This window comes from Xyrauchen texanus, chromosome 35, assembly GCF_025860055.1.
Source record: "Xyrauchen texanus isolate HMW12.3.18 chromosome 35, RBS_HiC_50CHRs, whole genome shotgun sequence".
Lineage (NCBI taxonomy): Eukaryota > Metazoa > Chordata > Actinopteri > Cypriniformes > Catostomidae > Xyrauchen > Xyrauchen texanus.
The window spans coordinates 13,183,336-13,208,299 of NC_068310.1; the positions used below are offsets into that span (position 1 = coordinate 13,183,336).

Genomic DNA, 24,964 nt, shown 5'->3' on the forward strand with positions numbered 1-24,964 from the left:
TGGTAAAATTCCTTTGGGTTTTCCCCCTGAATTAAAACGGAGGTTGCCAACATGGTTTGGTGGGTTGCTGTTCACCACATTACACTCTGAGGTCTAAAACACATATGTGAAAATCAAACAACCATCTTAAATCCTCTCAATAACTACTTTTTATTTTAACTTTTTAAAATACTTCATTGAAATGTCAAGCTGTCTAACCCTATCCCTTCTTCTATGAAAGGCCAAGAAAAGTTTCTGTACGATTTCTCAGTTGAATAATCATTGACACACCACTGTACATGTGTTTCAGGTGAAATAGGACTCTAGTAGTTGTAGACTAATGGGCCAAAAAAGCCTGGATCATCAAGAAATTGTTGCACGCCATTGAAAAATTGCAATTATCTCCACTATACAGGAAAACTGACCAAAGAAACTTGGGTTTAGGTTGCATTCTTGGTTCAAAAATGTAATTGTGGATAAGAAATATATACAGTGGGTACGGAAAGTATTCAGACCCCTTAAATTTTTCACTCTTTGTTATATTGCAGCCATTTGCTAAAATCATTTAAGTTCATTTTTTTCCCTCATTATTGTACACACAGCACCCCATATTGACAGAAAAACACAGAATTGTTGACATTTTTGCACATTTATTAAAAAAGAAAAACTGAAATATCACATGGTCCTAAGTATTCAGACCCTTTGTTCAGTATTTAGTAGAAGCACCCTTTTGATCTAATACAGCCATGAGTCTTTTTGGGAAAGATGCAACAAGTCTTTCACATCTGGATTTGGGTATCCTCTGCCATTCCTCCTTGCAGATCCTCTCCAGTTCTGTCAGGTTGGATGGTAAACGTTGGTGGACAGCCATTTTCAGGTCTCTCCAGAGATGCTCAATTGGGTTTAAGTCAGGGCTCTGGCTGGGCCATTCAAGAACAGTCACGGAGTTGTTGTGAAGCCACTCCTTTGTTATTTTAGCGGTGTTCTTAGGGTCATTGTCTTGTTGGAAGGTGAACCTTCGGCCCAGTCTGAGGTCCAGAACACTCTGGAGAAGGTTTTCGTCCAGGATATCCCGGTACTTGGCTGCATTCATCTTTCCCTCAATTGCAACCAGTCGTCCTGTCCCTGCAGCTGAAAAACACTCCCACAGCATGATGCTGCCACCACCATGCTTCACTGTTGAGACTGTATTGGACAGGTGATGAGCAGTGCCTGGTTTTCTTCACACATACCGCTTAGAATTAAGGCCAAAAAGTTCTATCTTGGTCTCATCAGACCAGAGAATCTTATTTATCACCATCTTGGAGTCCTTCAGGTGTTTTTTAGCAAACTCCATATGGGCTTTCATGTGTCTTGCACTGAGGAGAGGTTTCCGTCAGGCCACTCTGCCATAAAGCCCCGACTGGTGGATGGCTGCAGTGATGGTTGACTTACTACAACTTTCTCCCATCTCCCGACTGCATCTCTGGAGCTCAGCCACAGTGATCTTTGGGTTCTTCTTTACCTCTCTCACCAAGGCTCTTCTCTCCCGATAGCTCAGTTTGGCCGGACGGCCAGCTCAAGGAAGGGTTCTGGTCGTCCCAAACAACTTCCATTTAAGGATTATGGAGGCCACTGTGCTCTTATGAACCTTAAGGGCAGCAGAAGTTTTTTTGTAACCTTGGCCAGATCTGTGCCTTGCCACAATTCTGTCTCTGAGCTCTGACAGGCAGTTCCATTGACCTCATGATTCTCATTTGCTCTGACATGCACTGTGAGCTGTAAGGTCTTATATAGACAGGTGTGTGGCTTTCCTAATCAAGTCCAATCGAGTATAATCAAACACAGCTGGACTCAATTGAAGGTGTAGAACCATCTCAAGGATGATCAGAAGAAATGGACAGCACCTGAGTTAAATATATGAGTGTCACAGCAAAGGGTCTGAATACTTAGGACCATGTGATATTTCAGTTTTTCTTTTTTAATAAATGTGCAAAAATGTCAACAATTCTGTGTTTTTCTGTCAATATGGGGTGCTGTGTGTACAATAATGAGGAACAAAAATGAACTTAAATGATTTTAGCAAATGGCTGCAATATAACAAAGAGTGAAAAATGTAAGGGGGTCTGAATACTTTCCGTACCCACTGTACGTAATGTATTGTGTTTAACAGATGAAAGCACAACAGTAAAAAGATCCAAATCTTTTCCAAAAATCCTTTGTATTTATGGATTTCAGGGAGGTCTGGTTTATAATATAAAAGGAAAATAATACTGTTGTTACATAAATTATTGAGCCTATATGAATTAAGGATAATATCATGACCTTATGCAAACTAACACAAACAGACAGTAAGTAGACTGCAGATTATGTGCAATAGAATTTTATATCATCACGGGAACATTTAATGAACCAGTAATTTAATTATAAATGAAATCTGTCATCTATATGTCATTCAATGTTATACAGTCAATGCATCGATGTTTCAGCATAGCTTAATATTGATGCATTTTTACTCTCCTATATACAATTATTAAGCATAAAAATATTATTTCATTTGGGTGTGCAAGCTTTCATTTTGGGTGGCATTGGAGCAGCCCATGGCTCGGGTGGCTGGAATCACTTATGATCCTCTGAGCTTTTTTCACACACCGCCTGGTATATATGTGTCTGGCAGTTCGCACCACCCTTTGCAGGGCTTTGCGGTTGTGGGTGGTGCTATTGCCGTACCAAGCGGTGATGCAGCCAGTCAGGATGCTCTCTACAATGCTGGTGTAGAACCGTGTGAGGATGTGGTTGTTCATTCCAAACTTCCTCAGCCATCTCAGGAAGAAGAGGCGTTGGTGAGTGTAAAGGAGGTAAGAAGACAAGGAGGAAACGAAGACGTAGAGCTCTTCCCAAGTAGACTTTTTAATGGCCACAACAGTGCTCACAACGTTTATCTTTTTATAGCAACAAACAAGCTTCTTAATTAACACATAGGTTCTCTGTACACGCTAGACTGACACGTGCTGCTCTCTCCTTCCTCTGGAGGTTCTGTGGCCGTTATTTTATGCCGCTCTTCCCATGCTCACTGAAATTAGAGACAGGTGTTAGACATAATTTAGCTCAGGTGCAAGCACCCTTACCGCTTTCTCCCCCGGACGGGCACTGGACCACGCCCCCGCTGCCACAGTGAGCCTTCTTCACAACAGACCATGTGAGTTCCTCAGTGATGTGGACACATAGGAACTTGAAGCTGCTGACAGAGGAACTTGAAGCTGCTGACAGAGAGCCACCCTCTCTGCATATGCCTGCTGGGCGTGGCTATAGAAGTTATAAGGTAAAGAGTTATGTGTTGTTGTGGAGTCGGTCAGGTGTAAATGCCTACCACAGTTTGGCATCAGTTGTTTTTGGCAGCTTGGTTTCAACAAATGCTCTTTTTGCAGTGAGGAAGTTTTGAGTTCTGAAACTTACAGTATGTTTTTATCAAACAAGCCAGATCACATGAAAATATCTTGACTGCAGCGACATTTTCGCAAAAATTATATTACATGGTACATAACTTTTTCCACATTTCATGACAGTTCTAAGGTGACTGTAAAGCAGTCAATGGAAAGGAGGAGGCGAGAATCGGCTTGACGATACAAATAATAGTTTAATATAAAACTTAAAACAGAAGACACAAACACACATGACGGACATGTCCGTAAACTATCTCTCTCTCCCGCACAATCCTCCGCAGTCGGCCATTATCCCTCTCGGAGGCTTGATTAGCCTGATAATGGACCGAGTGTGTAGAATCACGACCCGGCCCCGCCCTCCACCCTGCCACAGTGATATGTCCACAGAGTGGGCTAAATGCAAGTTAACAAAGTGTTTTCTCCCAAACAAAATAATTTTCTCCCTAAAAAATGAGGCTTTATCGAGTTTTAAATCGACAAAACTGTGACGAGGAGGGCGTGGCTGGGCCTGCTGATGAATTACACCAATCAGCCAGGAGAGGGATAAAGATGAGCCGGAGATGGCAGTAGGACAGAGAGAGAGATGCATGCAGTAAGCGAATGAGTGCATTCTGCGTTGGGCCGGAAGGCCAACAGTGTGAGAGACACCCAGAGCTGTGTGTGTATGCCGGTGAGTTTGTCCTGAAAACCAGTTTTATGTTGTGTTTAATTAAAGTCTTCTGTGAACTGTTCACCCAGCCCTGTTTCCTCCTTCATAGGGAAGGCAGAGATCTTCCATAAACCAGGAGTTGGAGGAAGATGTGCAGTCAGAGAGCCCTCGCCGCTGACAGAGGATCATGATCATGGTGGTGCTGGAGCAGTGCATCAGTCGGCGGCTGAGAGGGACAGCTGAGGGGTCCGAGGCCATCTGTTCACCTGGCCCCCGCTTCCTCCTTCTTAGGGCAGAGATCTGCCACAAAAACCTTTCTCCCTAACCAAAATCTTAAACCTTTCCTAATCCATAGTGTAAAAAAAGCAAAAGTGACATGAAAACTGCAAGTGCTAAATCAACCACGTCATTTTGTCGTACTTTATCATGATCACATGGTAAGTTGGCATGTTGTTTCTGACAGTTGGCAACTAATATACGGCATCTTCCATCAGACATTTTTGCCTTGGCACAAGCATGTTTACCGTCCCTTATGGCATGTCGGGAAGCACGTTACATCAGCAGAAAACCCTGGTTCGCTTCACAGCTTAAAACCAAGAAGTAATCGATTTGGAGGTTGCATTTTCCAAACTAACATAACATTTTTGCTCCATTGATGGTTAGGTTTAGGTTTGTGTTTCACATTTCGGTAAGCACAGACCAATTTAAGCTTCTGAAAAGTCAGTCAACTGTTTCCGATTTCGCTGTGAGATAAGTCTGGGTGCTTCTATGACACTTTCGGCTACTCATGTGCACTCACCTCGGTCATTAGCATCACAACTGCAGCACTGTATCAGTTGAGCTACAGCAAAATTTGATTTCTCTAGAACAAGCTTGTAAATTTATTTTAGTTTATATATGTTATGTAATGCAAATGTTACCATGCAACAGCCACATAGCGATCTACCAAAAAGCACACAGAAGAACAACATAGAAAAATCTACCAGTCACAAACTACTCCCTAGCATTGTCGCAGTGAAATTTGCACTGGCAACCACCACTTGTATTTTCTTCAGAAAATGTAAAAAATCTTGCAAAAGTTATTACCATTCTGTAGGAGATTTAAAAAAAAAAATGCAATAACCACATTAAGAAATTAAAGGACATATAAAGCATATAAAATACTAAGACAAGGGTTTTAAGTGTACTGGGAAGCATAAAACAAAACCAAATATTGTTGTGAAATAATGAGAATATTTTGAAGAAATGCAGGAGCTTCCCAGAATTGTGGGTAAAAAACAGAGGATGTCCAATTAGAGATAAAAAAGCATGACTAAAAACACAACACTCATGAGTCACGGGACTGTGTACAGAGATACATTTACCATGTGTCAAGAGAGATGGTTAATGACACAAACACACTAATCTTTTGGCTTTGATTAAATACTGTATTGCTCAATTGATGTTTTGCTCAGATACAGTGGTGGCAATAGTTACTACCTGGACAGAAAGTGAGTGGGCAGCAAAAAAGTATTGATTCTTGTTTAAGCATGTGGTCTTGAAGTCTTTTCCACACATCTATTAATTCAAAAAGGCACTGAAAAGATACACATGTATAAGTACAAATAATTATTTGATACATTTCTATACAAAGAAGTAAGTACACAGTAAAGGCAACTATTTTTTTTTAAATTAGATTAAAAGATTTTAACAGAATTTTTCTCTAAACATTCAAGGTTGTTTGCACATTGCACTTGAAGTGAAATCATGTTTTCATTGACTCTTCATTCAAAAATCTTTAGAAATATAAGTATATCTGTAATTTCATGTTGAACAATTATTTGTTTTTATTATTAATTATTAACATTCTCTATATTTCTCAATTTCATTGAGAATGAATTGTCTAAATCAAATAAAAAAATCAACTGATATTATATTATAAGGAAATGTTAAAAAACGTTTAACATGGTAGTTCATTTAATATTGTCTTTTAGATTGTGTTAGATTTTGTGTATAATAATTAATGTGCATACTGTTACATAACCCAAAAATATTTTACATATTTTATGTCTTTTCATTTTTTTTACTTTAAAAAAAATCATTTTGCACATATTCATCAACACAAGGCCATTGAAATGAACATTAAGTGAAAATAAAAAGTTTATTAGAAGTGGTAAAAACAAATGCTGAGCAGTTACAGCCTCTAAAAGCATACACTTTCCAGAACAGACATATAAAAATGTTCTTGATCTTGATGCTGGAAAAAAAAAAAGTTCATCTCCATATACATTTGTCAGCTTCCTATGAATCAGTATTGGGAGACACACGTGTGTATTTTTGAATTCCAAAAACGTAATCTGGCTCATATTGTCCAGAGCAGATGTTTTTACACTCCAACTCCAATTTTCCATCCACAGATGCCTGAATTGCCATCGTCATCTGCATACCAACAGTCTTTTCCTCTGAGTGGACGATGGAGGATTTGAGTGGTTCCAACAGTCTTTTCCTCTGAGTGGACTCCTCCAACCTACTGTGACGACAGAGGATTTGAGTGGTTACAAGAGTCTCATGGTTAGCCCCAACTCCCCCTTTTACAGGCCCACAGTTGAACATTCTAGGCTACATTAAACTGGATCTTTTCATTTTCAAGTTAGTTCATGGGGTTCACCTCCCTAGATTTGTATGAAACTGATACTAACAGGCTAAATAAGCAAAGTGGGTATTTACACAAAATTAAGCTTTGCTTTATGATCAGAGTTACTCTGTAAATGCAGACTTTCTGACTGCAATATCATATGGTATTAGTAATACCTTGCAATTAAGTAGAAGAATATAAACGTTACAAATAGCAGAATTTACTGAATTAAAAATGTTTTGGTTTCTGTGGTAACCTTCGTTCCCCGAGGGAAGGAACAAGACGTTGTGTTGAAGGAAGTGACACAAGGGGTCTTCTCAGACACCGAATCGTACCTCTGAACCTGAGAAAAGACCAATGTCAAGTTGGCAGACAGAATTTGCATGCCCCGCCCCGGACATATGGGTATAAGGGGAAGCGGGGCATCGAATGCCAGTCAGAATTTTTCTTCGGAGCCGAATGGTTGTACTACGAATAGCTAATCACTCCTGCTCTCTTACCCCAGAGACCTTCAGAGGTACGATTCGGAGTCCGAGAAGACCCCTTGTGTCACTTCCTTCGACACAACGTTGAGAGAGTAACAGAAGGGGAAATTAATTTGCTAAGCTTCATTAGCTAGGCTTATAGTATGCTTTTGCTCATCCTGTCAATCTGAATGCTTGTGCACATTTCAGTGGCATAAAGGTACTGTGTTTCTCTAAAGGTTTGACAATTGCGGAAATGTAGACTCAATATTGCAGCCTATTTTTCACATCCAAATATTAAATTCTGTCTGAGACATAAAATCGTTGGCAAACTGATGAAGTGGCTGAGCATTTTTGAACACCTTCTAAACCATTCAAAAGATTCCCTTTCTAATAATCAGACTTATGATTTTCACTGGCGGACGATAAAATGTGCAAAATAAATCATATATTGCTCACCTGATCTATTTCAAGGTACAAGAATAGAGACTTGAGGGTGGGCTTTTTTATTTGAGCTAGAAAGCAACCACCTAGCAACCATCCAAAACACCCTAGTAACTGAACAGCAAGATACCTGTTAGATACAAGAAAAAAAAAAACATTAATCCTGATAACAATCCTGAAGGTCGCTTAACACAACTTTTGCAGCTTAACTTTGAATGGTTGGCAACCCAACTGGAGAGTCTGAAAGACGTAATTTGGGTTGTGGGCTTCCATCTGGCATACATTTAGACCTAAACACTGAACACTACTAAAATGTCTGCCAATTTATTTTAAAACTTTACCATGGAAATCTGACCCAGCATTGCCTTGGATGCAAGGTTCATTCTTAGAGTTCACTCATTTTGCATTCCAGATTCACTTTGAGATTCCTGATTTCCAAGAAAGATTACCTGTCCATGGTTGGCTCAATAAGATGAGGGACATTAATCATTTCTTTTAGAACCTTGAAGAAAAAGGTTTTTAGATGCATCTTGTGTAAACAACCACATACATTTCTTAGGACAAAGACAGACATGTCCGTACAAGGTAGGACTTACTAATATTTTATTCAGTAGATTGATTTCTCTGGGAAAATGGTAGTGTGAATTTCATAATAATTATATTGTCATTTTACTCTTTCAGGTGTCATGATTAGGAAATTTGAAAAAGAATTAAATGGGACACCACTTATTATTGTTATATTTTACTGTACTGGTATGTTCACAATACCCTAAAGGGTTTTTTAAGTTCCAATTTGTTATCACATGGAACTGAACATTTGACATGAAAAATGTTTACTGAGGAGAGAAACGTTCAGTGTATGGCTTGAATTTTGAGAGCTGTGGCTTCCCATTAACATGAATGAAAAAAACTAAAAATACGACTGGAAACCAATTGATTCAAAATGAAACCCAATAGGATGATTGAAGCAGAATACAAGAGAACAATGGCACAGTTATTGCCATTTTAATTGTTATCACATGTAGTAAAATCAAATGTGAAGGACTAATCTTAGGAACACTCATCTACAATACTTTATTTTCAGCATAATTAGAATTGCATATTGGCATTTATTCAGTGTATAAAAATTATTTCAAAAGTTTTAATGCTGCTTTATAAATGGTTGTCAGTGTCGGCTCATGAGGTATTTGTCTTGTGCTGTTATCTTCCATGAAAAGCTGTGGGCTGGTTTGTTTAGACTGTGTTTTCCTTAGTTTCCGAGCTTGTGGAGAGGACACTACTTTCCCATCGACCAGTGTCTGGGTAATGGTGGTTACATTTATCTTCTTCTGCTCTTCCTTCTGGAAGCTGTAAAAAGATTTAATTAACATAAAGACATGGGATTCAAAAATACCAGATGTAATGGCAAAACCAACATTCAAATATTCAAAATTGAATTTATAAAAGAGATGTTCATATGCTTTTTCTAATGATCATTGCAACAGTAATTTATCAAATAATAGAAAAAGCATATACTGGAAAAAGTTCCAGTACCCTAGGAATGTCCACATTAGGCCCTTTCCCACTGGTGGTACTAAAGCCCATTTTAGGTGATTTTTGTCACTTTAGCACCTGAGGAACTATACTTAAGGGGACTTTATGCTTTTGGGGACATTTTTAGCTCCTACTACAGGATAGGTAATTTTGGGGTCTATAGGGACTGTGGGAGGTGCTGTAACCTGTGATTGGTCAAACCCCTATGACACACAAAGCATTAGACAAAGGAGAGGAGTCCACAGCCGCCATTTGTCAACAAAGTACAGTAGCTGCTAACCTGCTACTTAGAGGATTGCACATTTAAGGAATTTTACAATTCCCTTACAAAATAGACCTCTGTTTTCTACTGACAGGAGTCCCTTTACAGCAGGTGTCCAACTTGGTGGTCCAGGAGTGCCACTTGTGGCTGAATCTAGTCGAGATGAGGGACGCTGACAAAGCACTCTTTCTCAAAGCGCCAATCTCCCAGATTGGACTTTTCGACAATGCCATTGAGAACTTTGCCCAGCAGTTCTCGGTGGTGAAGAAGCAGATGGAGGCCATCCAGCACATCTCGCCCCGGTGCGGCTCAAGATCCCACACCCTGTCTGATCGCAGAGGTCACCCCCCTGCGATGGTGAAAGCCCAGGTGGCCCCGCCTCAGCCCGAGCCCAGCTCTCAGCCCCAGCATAGAGCCCCTCCACAGGAAGTTGGCACCCTCCATCTCACGGGCCGGCACAAGGATCCAGAAGGCTCCTAAGCGCCCCTGAGATGGATGACCCAGAAGGCGAGACGTCCGCCTTGGAGCTGTTATACAGACTCTTCGCTGCACCATGAATAGCTGCGGTACCCAAATTGTAAAAAAAAAAGAACCGGCCAGGTCGGTCTCAAGGATGACCTGAGAGGTCCTCCTCCTCAGTCGCTAACCTTCCCTATGCTGGATATGAAGAGCATGGTAAGTGCTTTGAAGTTCCCCTCAGTGCAGCCACCTTGGGACAAAGCAACGCTCCTCAATGTGGTGTCACCTGCTCCTACCTGCCGTGAGGCCCCATCTCCAGGTACGTCAGACGCGATCATCCCCTTAGTGCCCCTCACCTGTAGCTTGGACGCATAGCTAATGCTTTCCAACCCATCGCAATGACTGGCCAGGACCCTCCGACTTGGCTACGTGATTCAGTTTACCAGGTGCCTGCACTTCCTGTGGAGCATAATGGGTGTTACACAGTTTAATGTCCAATTTCAAAGTCAGGGATTTAACTGGTAACTCTCGAGTTAAACTACCCCCACCCAATGGCAATTAAAATGTTAATCCCTTATTTAAAATCAGATTTATTTATTTTTTACTTTTCATGCCAGTAAGAGTCATGAAACCCATGCCATGCAGGAAGCTAGGGCTAATATAATGTAATGCAATGGAGAAACCATATAACACCACCTGTAAAATTAACATTCAACCTCACAGAATCACAAAGGTCAAATGAATCTAAAATCAAGTGAAATATAAGGTGTGTGTGTGTGTGTGTGCACTTGTGTGTGTGTGTGTGTGTGGGCAGGTTTAAGTGGTTTACGAAGACGTTTTTTTAGGCTACAAACTGGTAATTACAAGGGTATTATGCTATAATTGTGGTTGATGTTGATGTTTTATTGAAAATGTAAAAATGCAGAAAGTGTTTTGTGAGGGTTAGGTTTAGGGGATAGAATATATAGTTTGTACAGTGCAAAAATCACTACGTCTATGGAGAGTCCTCATAATGCTGCACCAATGTGTATGTGTGTGTTCAAATTGAGCAGTTAGACTAGAATATTCCAGTAGAGAGCAGAAAGGTGTTCACTATCAAATGTTCACATGACCAGCAATGAAAGAGGAACAAAATTGTCCATCTAATTCAAATCTAATATTGAAAGTATTTTTTCAAGTACCAATCTTTCACTTCAGTGCTTGTCATTGAGTATATTCTAATACACTGTAGATAAGAGTCAAAATGCACATTTCTATTGGTCTCTGTCTATTTTACATCATTTTCACCTTATGAAATAACAGCTTGACCCATTTGCCAATGTAAAGATTACAGTCCAACTTTTCAGAAGTATGCTTTTGCTTGCATACATTTTGAATTGCCTCACTAAAATGTATATTTTCTAATCTATAGGTTTAGTAGGATTAAATTAATGACATAAACAGACAGCAAAGATTTGATAAACGTGACTGGCTTTATTGACATGGATATGCATGAAAGGTACAACACAACATGGTAACAAAATGGGAAAACATGCTGATGACAAAAACATTATAATTTCAAAAATATGTAATAAAGTTTCAGTAAACTTTGACCTTAAAACTTTTTGGCTGTAGTCATTACATGTTAGATTTGTTGTTTTAAATTATTTTGAAATGTACTAGGTTAATCTTATTGCATATTCCCAAAGAGACACTTAGGATTAAAGACACTCTGGATTAAATATCTAATTTGTTAAATCTTTGGTTAATTCTAGCATTAGCCCATGAGGTGTCTGTGTTATGTTGCTATGGGCGATCTGAATTGTGGTGTTCAGAGTTTCCTCTCCTTGGTCTCTGTGCTTGAAGACACCACCTTCCCATCCACCAATGTCTGGGTGACCGTCATGACTTTCACCTTCTTTTGCTCCTCAATAGCATCCTGGAGCCTAAGTAAGAGAAAATATACTTACTACAAACCAAATCAATATTCCAGCAAATTTAGGCAGTAAGGCCTGAAACATACACCATGAAAGTTCTTGAATGCAGATGCTTTTAACTACACAAGCACAATTTCACAAGTTTTTTGCACCACAAAATATGCCAGATTACAATATATAATACAAAGCAAGTACGTGTTGCATTCTTAGCATTGTTACAAGGGGTGTATAAAAAATAGCATAAACTTGTACATTCGGGTTTATCTGTCGATTCAACTAACGTTCAAAGCAGAGCTTGAAGATAATGTTGCTAAGAAACTTACTATGTTTATACAACATGAATGGTTCTGGTTTAATGGAACCAATTGTATATTAATGGCATTTGACAGTAACTCTTTCACCCCTTGAGTAATGACATGTGTTACTGCCTGCCCAAGTAATGCAAAATGCACATTAAATATGTTTAATCGGACTGTGTGCTTGCAATGCATTGGCAAACCCTTCATGTTCACATTGGAGTACTTGCATAAAGTGTGTATCTGGTATAAGTCTAGCTGAGTTGAATTGAATTAATCATGTGTGTACAAAAAGTAAACTGCTGTGCAAAATCTCTTTAGGTTTCAGATGAAGGCTTACTTGAAGTCTCCGCCATCCAGAAGCCTCCTGTAGGTGGCAATTTCTGCCTCCAACCTTATCTTTATGTTTAGCAGAGCCTCGTACTCCTGCGTCTGTTGTTGGATGTTGTTTCGTAACTGAGTGAGCTCAGCCTCCAGTTGCAGGAGAACAGCATTTAGATTCTCGATTTCCATGTTGTAGCGCATTTCTGTGTCCCGCAATGTGGATTCCAGTGATCCTTTCTGCAGAATGGATAGAGATAACCCAAGAGGTAGTAAAGGGGAAGTTCAACCTAATTTAATTGAGAAGTTCTGGGACCAACTTAAGCTACAATACTTGAGAGAGGGAGAGAGAGAGAGAATGCAGTACATTTTACTTTCACAATAAACTGTAGGTTTACAAAAGGATCAGAAATACCAGTGGTAATTAGAGGGATTTTTCTACAATGGCTAGCAGAAGACCAACTCACCAGGTTCCTCTGTGACTCCAGCTCAATTTCCAGTGTCTGGATTTGTCTGCGAAGGTCGTTGACTTCTGTATGAGCACCCTGGAGGGCTTCTGTGCTCTGTGTGACTTTGACCTGAATCTCTGAGATCTAGAGACAGCACAACATTGCACGTTAGCTGCACAATAGAGGGACTGACATGCAACAGTCTTTAACAAGTGGAAAGACTTAACATACTTTGTAGACTTTCAAGATTTTGTCAACTGATTGTGTGGACACAATCACTTATTGAATATACCTGTGTTTCGTGCCAGGCCTTGAGCTCCTCCTGGTTTTTAAGGGCCATTTTCTCATACTTGGTTCTCATCTCCTCCATGATCTGGGCGAGGTCATGTCCCTTGGGAGCATCAACGTCCACCTGCACTCCCGAATGGGAGATCAGGTTACGAAGCTCCATTACCTCCTGTTGGGTGGAGAGACCATAAAATGTGTCATGTAGGTGCTCCCAATGAATGGATTATGCCGTAGACAAACATTTCCAGATGTGCTAGTGTCCAGATGTGTTTGTGTACTCACGTTGTCGTGGTTCTTCTTCAGGAATATGAGCTCCTCCTTGAGGGCCTCAATCTCGCTTTCAAGGTTCATGCGGTTCACGTTTGTGTCATCGATAACCTTTCTCAGGCCAGCAATGTCAGCCTCCACACCCTGGCGTATGGACAGCTCAGATTCATACCTGCAGACACAAGGAAGGCCAATGGGTCACTACTGCTGTCCAAAACTAGGAACGTTTCCGTAAAGTCAAAATGGGATTTAATTTGTTATACTTTTAATTACTAATTTAATCTTGTTACTCACTTGACTCTGAAATCATCAGCTGCCAGGCGGGCATTATCAATCTGTAGCACAAAGCGAGCATTGTCTACGGTGGTGTCAAATATCTAAAGACGAAAAGAAATGCTGATTAATTCTTTAAATCTGTCAACAGGGTCACACCAAAGACTCACTTGTGAAAAGAGTTGCCATTGACCAATGTATTCTGCTGACATGGTTTAGGGTTTTTCCAAATTCCCTTAACCAAGACCCAAATGACCAATAATAACTCCAGACCTTCAGATCTATCTCTGACAATCTAGCTGGTTATTTGTCTTACTGTAATTTCTGTATAACATCAATCTAAAATACTTTTTTCAAAGCTTTTTCAAGCCAACATCAAAATGTACTTTGACAAACTTTACCCATCTAGTTTTCAGTTGTTAAATGATTATATCATTTAATTATTGAACTTAATGATTTTATAATTGGCAGGTTTTAGTGCATCATATCATTCATAATTTTCTTTTTTTCTTTTTTGCTGGAGCTGCGTTGCCATCTTCAACTTGGTGTCTTGATTTGCTTAGATAAGGGATACTGGAAGGCAAAGTCCATTTTGCAGTATACAGGGATAATCATTAACAGAAAGCTGTTGGAAAATCCTGATGGCGTTTGCTTGACGACAATCAACTCATGTGTAGGACAGGAGTTGAGAAGGATTTCCTGTTTTCTGCTACCTAATATTTTGTGTTGTAAATGATTTTCATGTTTACAAGCCAGCAAATCCTGGTATAAGGGTGGAGGCCTGTAATAGTTCAACATTAGTGAGCTCAATGTAATTTTTCATTTACTAAAGTGCATTGGTTATGATCTACACTACATTACGATAGTCCTTATGTCAGGGGAAATACTTTTAAATGTATTTTATTTACTATTTAACAAGTTAAAGTGTATTTTATCTTAGTATTTTATTTTCTCTTTGTAGTGTAGTGTCAGATGTCATCTACCCTTTCATCAAGCTAATCTTGTGGCTAATCCTGTTAACTTATGTAACTTTAAGAATGCAGATAGATGGGAATTTAATGATTTTAATGTACTCTGTCTGTCACCTTACCACAAAGCCCCTGATGAAAGAAAACTCCATTCTGATAACCCTGTCTAGTTATCAGTAACCTATTAGCTTTTAATATTAGTTGCAAGATACAGTTGGTGTGAAACAGACTCTGTTATCAGTGTTTTACTAGTGACACTATCTACTTTATAAACCAACAGTCAATGACAAAATATAAAAATACACAAATTACATATATTCCTTGACATATGCAGAAGTTACAAATGAAGCAGACAATGGAAAATTTGTGTCGTCTCATCTGTCAAATGTATCTGGTTGCATTTTGCAGTGGCTGAACTCGATCTAAACTCCCTCGACTCTCTCATTTCCGTTATGTCACACACAGACTCAAAAATGTCTTGGATCCCAGAGTCAAATAAACAAATGTCTATATGTGTAACAGGGCAGGAACTAAAACAGGATGGAAACACTTATTCATCAGATCACTGTCTGTAAGCAAGAATTATGTCTGTAGTCCCACAGATACAAAGAAAATTCCATGGCACACCACCTCCCCCATCTTCTCTCTCTTTATAGTTTCACCCTTGGTTTTCTTGGTTCTCTGCCTATCAGTGCTGGCCATCTGTAATCTCTACTCAGCTCTAACGTACAACTAAATTTAATCAAACTAACAAATGACAAAGAAAAGTCTTTTTTCTTTAAAAAAGCCTGGAAGTCTATAAATGTCCCAGAGAATGTGAATAAATGCAGAGCAGCACAATTAGACTGTCACATTAACTTATTTATAGATGCAATATATTTTCTGCCACACAAAGTCCTCTCCAAGTACCCTCCTCCTTTTCATTCAAACTCACCTTCTTACGCAGTTCGTCAATGATGGGCTGGAAACGGCTGTAGTCATGTACATTAGGGCCTTGTTTCTCCAGAGCCTCTCTGATCTTCAGCTCTAGCTTGCTGTTGGCCTGTTCTAGGAACCTGACTTTCTCCAGGTAGGAAGCTAGACGGTCATTCAGGTTCTGCATTGCCATCTTCTCATTGCCCATGATCTCACCCGTGGCACCAGTGCCACTCACTTGGATGGAGCTGGACATGGAGGGAAATCCCAATCCACTATGGACTCCTGAGTAGGAGGCAGATGAGATACGGGTCCCCTGACCTCCAGCACCTCCATAGATACTTGCAGCCCGGTAGCTTGGCATGCTGTTGGTGGTGGTGCGCTTGATGGACACATGGGACACCGGCACCTGAGAGGTGGAGGAACGCATGCTGTAGTTTGTTCTTAGACTCATGATTGCTGAAGTGAGAGAGCAGATGAATTAATCAAGGCCTGGAGAGAGGTAGAGTGCAGTAATACCGCCAAAAGTAAGCACAGGGCAGGGAGGGACAGAGACTCACAGGCTTTTATGAGCAAACAGGAGTCCCGCCCTCAAGCCCCTCCTACCAAGCATATTCCTTCATGACTGTGGTTGTGTGGACTTCTTTCAGAACATTATTACTAGTGGCTCTGCTTTTGCTTTCTGAAATCCGAGAGTCTTTTTTTAACAAAAATGTGTTATACTATATATATATATATATTATTTCAGTATAATATTGTTCAATGTTATGACAGTTTAAAGTGTAATAGAAAGAGAAAAAATAAAGAAACAAATTCATAGGAAATTTAAATTAAGCATTTTTTAATCTTTTTAAAATCTTGGTCAATGTTAATATTTATATATATATACTGTATACGGTATATATATAACATAACATTACATCTACAGTATAACATCTATAAAATTATCCAAGATTTAAACATTTTTAATAAAAAAAATCCTATTTTTTCTGTTTATATTTAATTTTTAATGAGCTATTATCAACTCACAATGAACAGTTTATATATAGATACACACACACGTCACCTCATGACACATGTCACCTAAAGCATTACCTAATATTAACATATTATAAGCTATTATAAACAACTATGGTATATATTATAATATATAATATAATTTTCCATGGAAAATAACTTTATTGTCAATTCTATTGAGAATACTGTATGATAATGTATGTTTCACGAATTCATTGTTTAGCAATTATGCTTTACTCTATGCTTCATTTTCACATGTGAATGAGTAGTAATTTTTGTATTGCGACAAGCCATGTATGCTCTCATCTTTCTCTGCAAGCCATTATAATTGATAAACTGCAAAAAACTGAAAACCGAAAATAGAACTTGTCTATCACAGTCTTCAGGTTTTGATATTCGATCACTGAAAGGATTTTCCTGGCTGCCACGCCTGTTAAAGGATGTGGATGCTTGTAATGGTGAAGAAAAGAACAATTAGTCTGGCTCCTGAGTACACACACACATGTAGAGACAAAGAACGTAGAGCTAATCATAGAAATCCATCTGTACCCCATTGTATTTTTCAACTAATTTCCACACACCCGGATTACACCCATACCTCCCTGAAGTTTCAAAAGTACTTTTTAGAACAGAAATTTGACATGTTTCACACATTTCCAAAGGATTTATTTTGCTTTAAATGCTTGTGTGTTGTTATTAAGAGAACAAGATAAAAGCTGCCTTTTATTTATAATAATTGCCAACCTTTTTTGCTTCATTTGAAGGGGATTTCAGTTTACTCCAAAACACACCAGAGAGGTACAAAGGCTTTTATTTGTTTTCAAACACACAATTAAACTGACTATTTTACTTACAAAAGGCATTTTCCCATAAACATGTTCTGCGGAAATTACATGAATATTAAAAGGCCCCTAAATGGCCCCTAACAAGACTGTGTATGGCAAAACTAATTTGTGAGAAGGTTTTTGTCTGTGTATGCGTGTTTGGTGGCAATCCTTATCCACTTATCCCTTGTTTCAGAATGTGTTTGTTTGAGACTCGAAGGGCACAGGGAGGAATTTGACCTGAAAAAATTTAGATCAATGTTGCAGAGCTAATTTCCCATTCACAGGTCTCAGTTAACTTTTGTCTATTTACTGATACAAGAAAAGTTCTTATTGTATCTGACATGAATAAACTGTTCTGAAAGAATAATGCACTACTTTTTAACTTTCTACAAAATATGGTACTATAAGGTAGGGTATAATTTTTTTTATACATATATGTATGTACAATATGTACATGTATTATACGTTTATTTAATTCTAGAATTTTATAGTTTTATGCTTTGAAAAAGTTACATTTAAAAATAACTTTGTATCATGGTTGTCCTCTTTCTTAATATGGTGTGCATGATCATTCTTTTTAATAATTTTTCCTAAATCCTTCATAATCACTGTTGTGGGTTGCCAAATCCATGGAACTCCACCCATGAAAAGATTATAAGACAATTGAAGCAAAGAGCTGGTGGCATAACATAAACATGAGGGTGGTCCAGTCACAATTTGACACTCATCCGAGGTGTGTCCATACTGAAACACTAAAACAAACACATATGTGTACCCACCCATGGTTCACACATCAAGCCTTTTGTTCTATTCTATACTCATTGTTTTTCATTTTGCCTTTTTAATTTTTTAAGAGAAAATATTTTCATTAAAAACCCTCATGGGAATGAAGTTTAAATACTAGAGGCAATGCATAATATAGACACAGACAAGTAGATATGGGGGTAGGTCACCTGAGGTTTGTTTCATTCTACGCTGATAAAAACTTAGTCACAAATGTTTCTATCAGGTGAAAGCAGTGCCATATATGGGAACTTTCACCATGCAGGTGGGGTGTTTATACATCCTGTGTCATTGCTCTCATAAGTAAATATAAGAATTACTACAAATTTACATAATTCAGTGTCGAAAATGTAATTGAAAAACTGACCCTAAAAACTGAAAGTCATTTATAAAAGTTCTCATTTTCCAACCTGTATGTGCTGCATTGCACATATGTCTTTCCACGATGTGTAGCAATAAAGTGCCATTTAATAAGCTGTGTGGGAGATGTAACAGCACTTAGGTTTATGGCCCATAAAGTTTTTAAAAGACTGAAGCCATAAGAAATATCTTATACAGTATAGGCCTACAGTCTATCTGAATGGTTTTGCTGGGTGTGCTAGAGAATCAACCGTCATTCACCTTATTTTCCAGATATCAGTCACTCGTGGTGTCATACTTATATATATATATATATATATTAAATATATAAGTATATATTTAAAAATATTTAAAAATATTGCCTCTTAAATTGATATTAAGAGGCAATATTTCACCCTTAAATTGATTTTCAGGTGCACTGTAGACTTTTATGCATTACTGTTTTAAGTTTGGAAGTTGTTGGAAGTGTTGTATGTTGTTTATTATACTCTGTTAGACTCAACTTTATATATATATACATATAAAAAATTCAGATATCTGACAGGGCTGGGGAGTAACGGAATACATGTAAAGGGATTACATATTTAAAATACAAAATATAAGTAACTGTATTCCACTACAATTGCAAATTGAATTACGTTGCATTTTATTGCCATTTGTTTCATTTAATATTTATTCCTTGCAGATGGAAAACATTTATACCTATAAATGATGCGATGAACAGTGGTGAAACACTTTCTTATGATGTGTTACATTCATATGAACAGAAGTTTGAAGTAAGTTTGGAGCAGAAGAATTAGAAATAAAACTTGTGTAAAATGTCAGCTTTAAGCTAAGCTAAAGTGCTATTTCTAGCCATTTTACATGCACATGTTACCAGGCATGATCATATTTTTTTATGAAGAAAATTCACGTTGGATCATAATTTTTTTTTTCTAGTAAGACCGTTGATATTAGGGCAAAACTCGTATTCTTGATGATAATTTTAGTATTGTTTTCCTGTAAAAATATCTAAAAATCCTTAAAACAAGATCAATTAGAAATCTTGTTTTAGAAACAACACTGCATTAGATATTTAGGTTTTTCACAGAATCTATTTCTAACATGTATTTTGTCTTTCTGCACTTTTTATAGACAAAACAAGCGAAAAAAATCTACCAGTGCTGAAGAAGTAATCCAATGTATTTAGAATACGTTACTGACCTTGAGCAATCTAACCGAAAATGTTACAAATGACATTTTACAGCATGTATTCTGTAATCTGTTGTGGAATACATTTCAAAAGTAACCCTGCCAACCCTGCTATATATCTGGTGCATTATTGGCACATTTGATGGGATTTTTACCATGAGCCCTGGTTCATTTCTGACCCTTGTCACTTGTGGCCAAATCTTTATTGTCACGTTTACCCTGTTGTCTTTTGTTTTTGTGCTTTTATGTTGAAATTCTTGTTTAGTTCCTGTTTCCTGTAAGTTTTTTAGTCCTTTGCAGTTTCATTTTATGATTGGTTTTCCCCTGATTGTTTCCACAGGTGTTCCTCATTCCCTTGTTTGTTCCCTTGTATATTTAAGCCCTTGTTTCCCCTGCTTAGGTGCCTGGTTTCTTGTGTTTTATTATATTCTGAGTTATCTTGTTTATCTTTTGTTTCATTAAAGTTGCAATTGAATCCTTGTTCTTTGCCTTATTGCTTTGTTAATTAGTTTCATGCTTAAGGAGTATGATGTCTCATAAATTATAATATATGTATGACAAGTTAGGCAGGTATTTCTTCAGCACCATGATTATGAAAGAAAAAGACTTATGTTAGAAGGAAAAGAATATTCAGAATTTGAATGTTCAGCATATAATGTTTTATTTGATGACATTAAATGGTGCAGGTTTAGAGTTGGTTTGAAAGTTGTACATTGTTCAGAGACAGTCCTCAAATCATCTGCTTATGAAATGCACTTGGCTCAACACTTGCTTTGGTACATTAATATGCGGCAATCATAGACACAACCATTTATAAGCAGGATGCTAACATCATCCCAGCTGGTTGTCCAAAAAATAAATAAAACAAATAATGTAAGATTTACTTGTCTTATTTTTATCTATCCAGGTCCATGAATCTCTAGCTGTTTTCTGGTATGGTGTGATGTGAGACAAGTTTTTTTATTTCAGTGCCCTATCAGCACTCTAACAACTGTTTGCCAGCAACATTGACGCAGTTATGAAGTGATAGACAGTGAAGGTATGAGTCAGGTTGAATCTGGTAGGTGTGGTGCAGCCAGTCAATGAACATGATAGTGTAACAATCTCATGTCACAGATTACTGTATTAATGGATGATTCATATGGAGATTTTTAAGATTTAGGAATAAAAAACACTCTAGTAATCTCACATATGTTTCTTTTTGAGTTCTAGAAGAGATCTCAACAGTAAGTGTGTTTGCATGATTATAATCGAGCTACCATGTGTTTTTGTGTAGTTCAGTTGCAGTCTTCATCTCTGTCCAAGTAAACATGACACCATGCAAAATTGAATCACTGAAGAAAGGATGTCAACTGAGGTATAGTGACATACTGTAGATGTTTTCCCGTTGAACGTTTGCCTCATAGAAGCGCATCAAAGTCGGCTAACTAACTTCTCAACTGTGAGATGCACACAACAGGCACAACAACATGGGAACTTTTACAGCCATGTGCATTTCTTCCATTCTTTACATGTTGATTTTGGTGCAGATCAGATGTACCGGTACGTTATCCATTGTGATTATGGTGATGTCCGAAGGCAGAAGATTGCTCCTGGACTGTTCAAAATATACAAGCTCTGCTTTGTTTCACTTGGTGCGCTCAATTTATAAGGATGTGTTCCTTATAAACTCTGTGTAAAGCATAATAATAATGTTTGGACTGAGAATAGATGTTGTGATTAAATAGACGATTAATAAAATGTATGGTTTTGTCTATATTTTCCTAGAAAAATATTTCCTAGCAATATTCTTATAGGCTTGTTGTCTGTATACTTCTGCATCTTACGATGTAACTTTCAGGCTGCATATTTAATAAATATCATGCTTTCTGCCACACTCTATGAATGGAATCCACATGAGATTAGTAAAAGTATCTTTTATAACCACACTATGAGAAATGACAGTAAGATATATGCAGAAGATAATGTGTATTTATTAATGTTTTAATTCTTAATTCATGGCACTAATGCTAATGCCTTCATGCTAACATTTAAAGGATGCAATAACAAAGGAATCAGAAAACAATTATTCCTGAAGCATTTCCGGTATCATTACCGGATCCTTTACATAAGGCTCGGAGTTTACATATTTTCTAAAAGAACATCAAACATCTACCTAAAGTGACTTTTACAGACGTGTTGTTGATATTGAGCATCTACACGAGAGAAGCAATTAAATTGTATAGTAGTTTAGATGCTCAAAATTATTTCCTAAGCAAAAAGATCATGAATGTTGGATCGCCCTTATTATAATCAATGAAGCTGTTCAATGAAGCGGTCTGTGTGACCTCCAGATCTTTGAGAACTTTGATACTGCAGATATTGCTGACTTTAATTTGACAAATTGCTTATGTTCCTCATTTGTAAGTAGTTTTGGATAAAAGCGTCTGCTTAGTGACTAAATGTAATAGTTAATGACTTGTGCAGCTTTATTCATTATGAGAGTGATCTATAGTCTCTCTCTCAAACTTACGATTTGTTGGCACAAATATTGTTCACCAACCAGAGATATGCGTGCTATACAGTTGTTAGTACCACACGTATCCAGCCATCTCACTTTACTGCAGCAGTTCATGCATCCATTTGCCATTGCTTTGATCTAAACACTTTTTAATTTCCATTTGTTCAAGACATCCAGTCACCGAAAAACATGGTCCACATTTTAAGAATGAATTTTTATGACAATCATGTTAAATGTGTTTGTCACAATGAATTAAGATCCGCCTACTGTTGTTTTGAATGAGTGCGACAAACTAGTAGATAATGTTCAAGGGACAAGGACGACACTTCCTTAAACTAACAAACTGTAATGAGGCAGGCAAGGAATAAGGATCTATACACAGCTTTATTAAACAAGCTAATCTCAGAATAAAAGGAGTCGCGGGGGAAATAGTCTCTGGGGGAGCGAGCGGAGCAACGGGAGGAATAGTATCTGGGGGCGGACCCGTGGAAGGCTCTGGGGCAGAGCCGTGGAAGAGTGTACAGGTAGAAACTCGGTAGCAGAAACCTTTCTTCTTTTCCTCCTCCTCTGGATGGACGAGGCTCGCAACACCGACTCCGGGATGGACGAGGCTTCCAGCTCGTTGGCCGTGGCAGGCGTTGGTGTTGGCTAGTTGGCCGTGGCAGGCATGGACGTTGGCTCTTTAAGAGGATTCTCAGAGGCGAACATCTCTAAAATGAAATCCACGTACTCTTCCCACGTGTAGTCACTGGTCTCAGGCAATTCCCTCCATTCATTAGCAAGGAGGCTGATCTGGTACAGGGACTTCAAGTGGCCATCAGCAAATTCAGTGCATCTGGCTATGGTGCTGAACAGATGAGAATATTCAATTATAGGGAGGTTTGCTCGGCTCAACCAGAGGAAGACCGCTGCTAGATCCATCTTTAGGTCAGTTTTTCTGTGACGAGGCAGGCAATGAATAAGGATCTATACGCAGCTTTTGTTAAACTGAAAAATAAACAAGCTATCTTCAGAATAAAAGGAAACGCAAAACACAGGGAACCTAGCACAGAGAATAGACAAAACTTGCAAAAACTGACAAAGGAAACAGGGAAACCAAGGGCTTAAATACACAAGGGAAAACAACACCTGGGGAAACAATCAAGGAGAATCAATCATGGAAAAAAAATACAAGGACTACAAAACTAACACAGGAAACAGGAAACCAAACAAGAATTCCAATACAAAAGCACGAAAACAAAAAACAACAGGGAATATGACACAAACTGTCCTTGAAACACAGTCTATATCCTTAAGATAAACCTTTTGTTTGTGTTAAGCAGACTCAAAAGTCATCAGAGTAAATAATGAGAGAATTTGAGCGAACAATCCCTTTAATCCCTAATATATTCAAACTGGTCAGAAAATTCCAGTGAACTTTTGGACCACTTTAATTTTACCCCCCAAAAATAAGCAATTAAAATGTCTATTTTAGTGAGTTTAAAATGTGTAAGTGTAAGTATCCTTTATGAGTGAGGAATAATTTTTTCCTCTGGACTTCTACCAAAAAAGTGTATCATCGAATTTGTTGTTTTCAGCAACAGTCTAGCAATTTGTGCAATGTTCCTTGCGACAATCACTGTTTCACTTAGGTGTGATAAGCAGTGTTGCATCAGTATAGCTGAACACCTGAACTGGGCCAATGCTATGCTCATTCAGGTATAGAGAAAACCTCAAGATAGTGATTTATGCAATGGTCCCGATGTGATGGCATTTGATAAAACAGATGGCAGGTGTCTGATACATTCCTCAAAACTGACACAATTCAGCCAGTCATGACAGACGTCATATCAGTCAGAGATGTGAGAGGTGGTAAAGGTGGAGTGAGGAAAAGGGTGGGGGCATTTACTGGAACTGGGTTCCTACAAAGCACATTCCACAACATATTGTTTGGCCTCTCAGTTGGATAAACGAGAGAGAAAGAAAAGTGTGTGTGTCCCTCCTTTAAACCTTATGTTGTCACTTATATTGTTTAGAAAAGTAATATCCTGATTTGAGGTATTTTCATGTCTGTAGTAAAAATGTGCTAGAGAGCAATGAGATCAAATGGAGAGTAAATTTAGATTTTCTCTTAATTCTTAAGAAAAAAAAAGATCCTTGAAATCTCAAATGTGATGTGAATTTTTCATGTAAATCGTATGTCCAATCAAGTAGCGATGACTTGAAGACTACATGTAAAGCACAGCATCCTCTAAAACTTCATAAGAAATGTGACTGATGAGTTTCATATGTGTAAATAATGTATAAATAACATAAAGTGGATGTATTTATGTATGTCAAATAGAGTGCTACTGAAGCCGTGCCTATCAAATATATAGCATAAAAGGTTGATGTTGATTGAACAAGAGGCTATAAACATGTAATTTTGAGTCCAGATGCTGTGCTTTGGTCCCTATGTGTCTTGGATCTACAGTACATCTGATTGCCTATTGAACATTGGGCTTTCAATCAATTTTCATCCCGCTTGGAAGACTAGCTTCTCTATATGATGATTGGCCAAGCTCTAAAATAGGAGGGACTTTGCAACACATGGCCAGTAATTTAAAAAGGTAATGCAGGTGATTGACAGCGAAAAAAAATTAAAAGCACCACTGTTGAGCTCTGTGTTCAGCACATGCATTTATTTGCAATCTGCTGTTGTCACGTTCCTGTGTTGTCTGCTCCGTGTTTTCTGTTTCACTCAGCACGTCACATTCCATGTCACGTTCCTTGTGGTCCGGTCCGTGTT

At 38.2% G+C, this 24,964-nt stretch overlaps 1 protein-coding gene across 1 annotated transcript; it reads right to left on the reverse strand.

Annotated features, from left to right (window-relative positions):
- Positions 1–11,285: 11,285 nt before the first annotated feature.
- LOC127628766 (keratin, type I cytoskeletal 18) lies at positions 11,286–16,053 on the reverse strand. Its single transcript, XM_052105633.1, has 7 exons — positions 15,539–16,053; positions 13,658–13,740; positions 13,379–13,535; positions 13,101–13,265; positions 12,827–12,952; positions 12,379–12,599; positions 11,286–11,751 (listed from the first exon to the last, which is right to left on the reverse strand). Exons 1-7 carry the CDS (start codon positions 15,971–15,973, stop codon positions 11,637–11,639), a joined length of 1,302 nt encoding a protein of 433 aa, XP_051961593.1. The 5' UTR covers positions 15,974–16,053; the 3' UTR covers positions 11,286–11,636.
- Positions 16,054–24,964: the final 8,911 nt, after the last annotated feature.

Excerpts from the sequence above, each read along its gene's own strand:
- LOC127628766 (XM_052105633.1), bottom strand. The coding sequence starts at position 15,973 with ATGAGTCTAAGAACAAACTACAGCATGCGTTCCTCCACCTCTCAGGTG. Across the intron at positions 12,953-13,100 it reads AGGCCTGGCACGAAACACAG|ATCTCAGAGATTCAGGTCAA; the intron begins GTATATTCAATA and ends TGCTGTCTCTAG. Across the intron at positions 11,752-12,378 it reads CTGGATGGCGGAGACTTCAA|GCTCCAGGATGCTATTGAGG; the intron begins GTAAGCCTTCAT and ends TCTCTTACTTAG.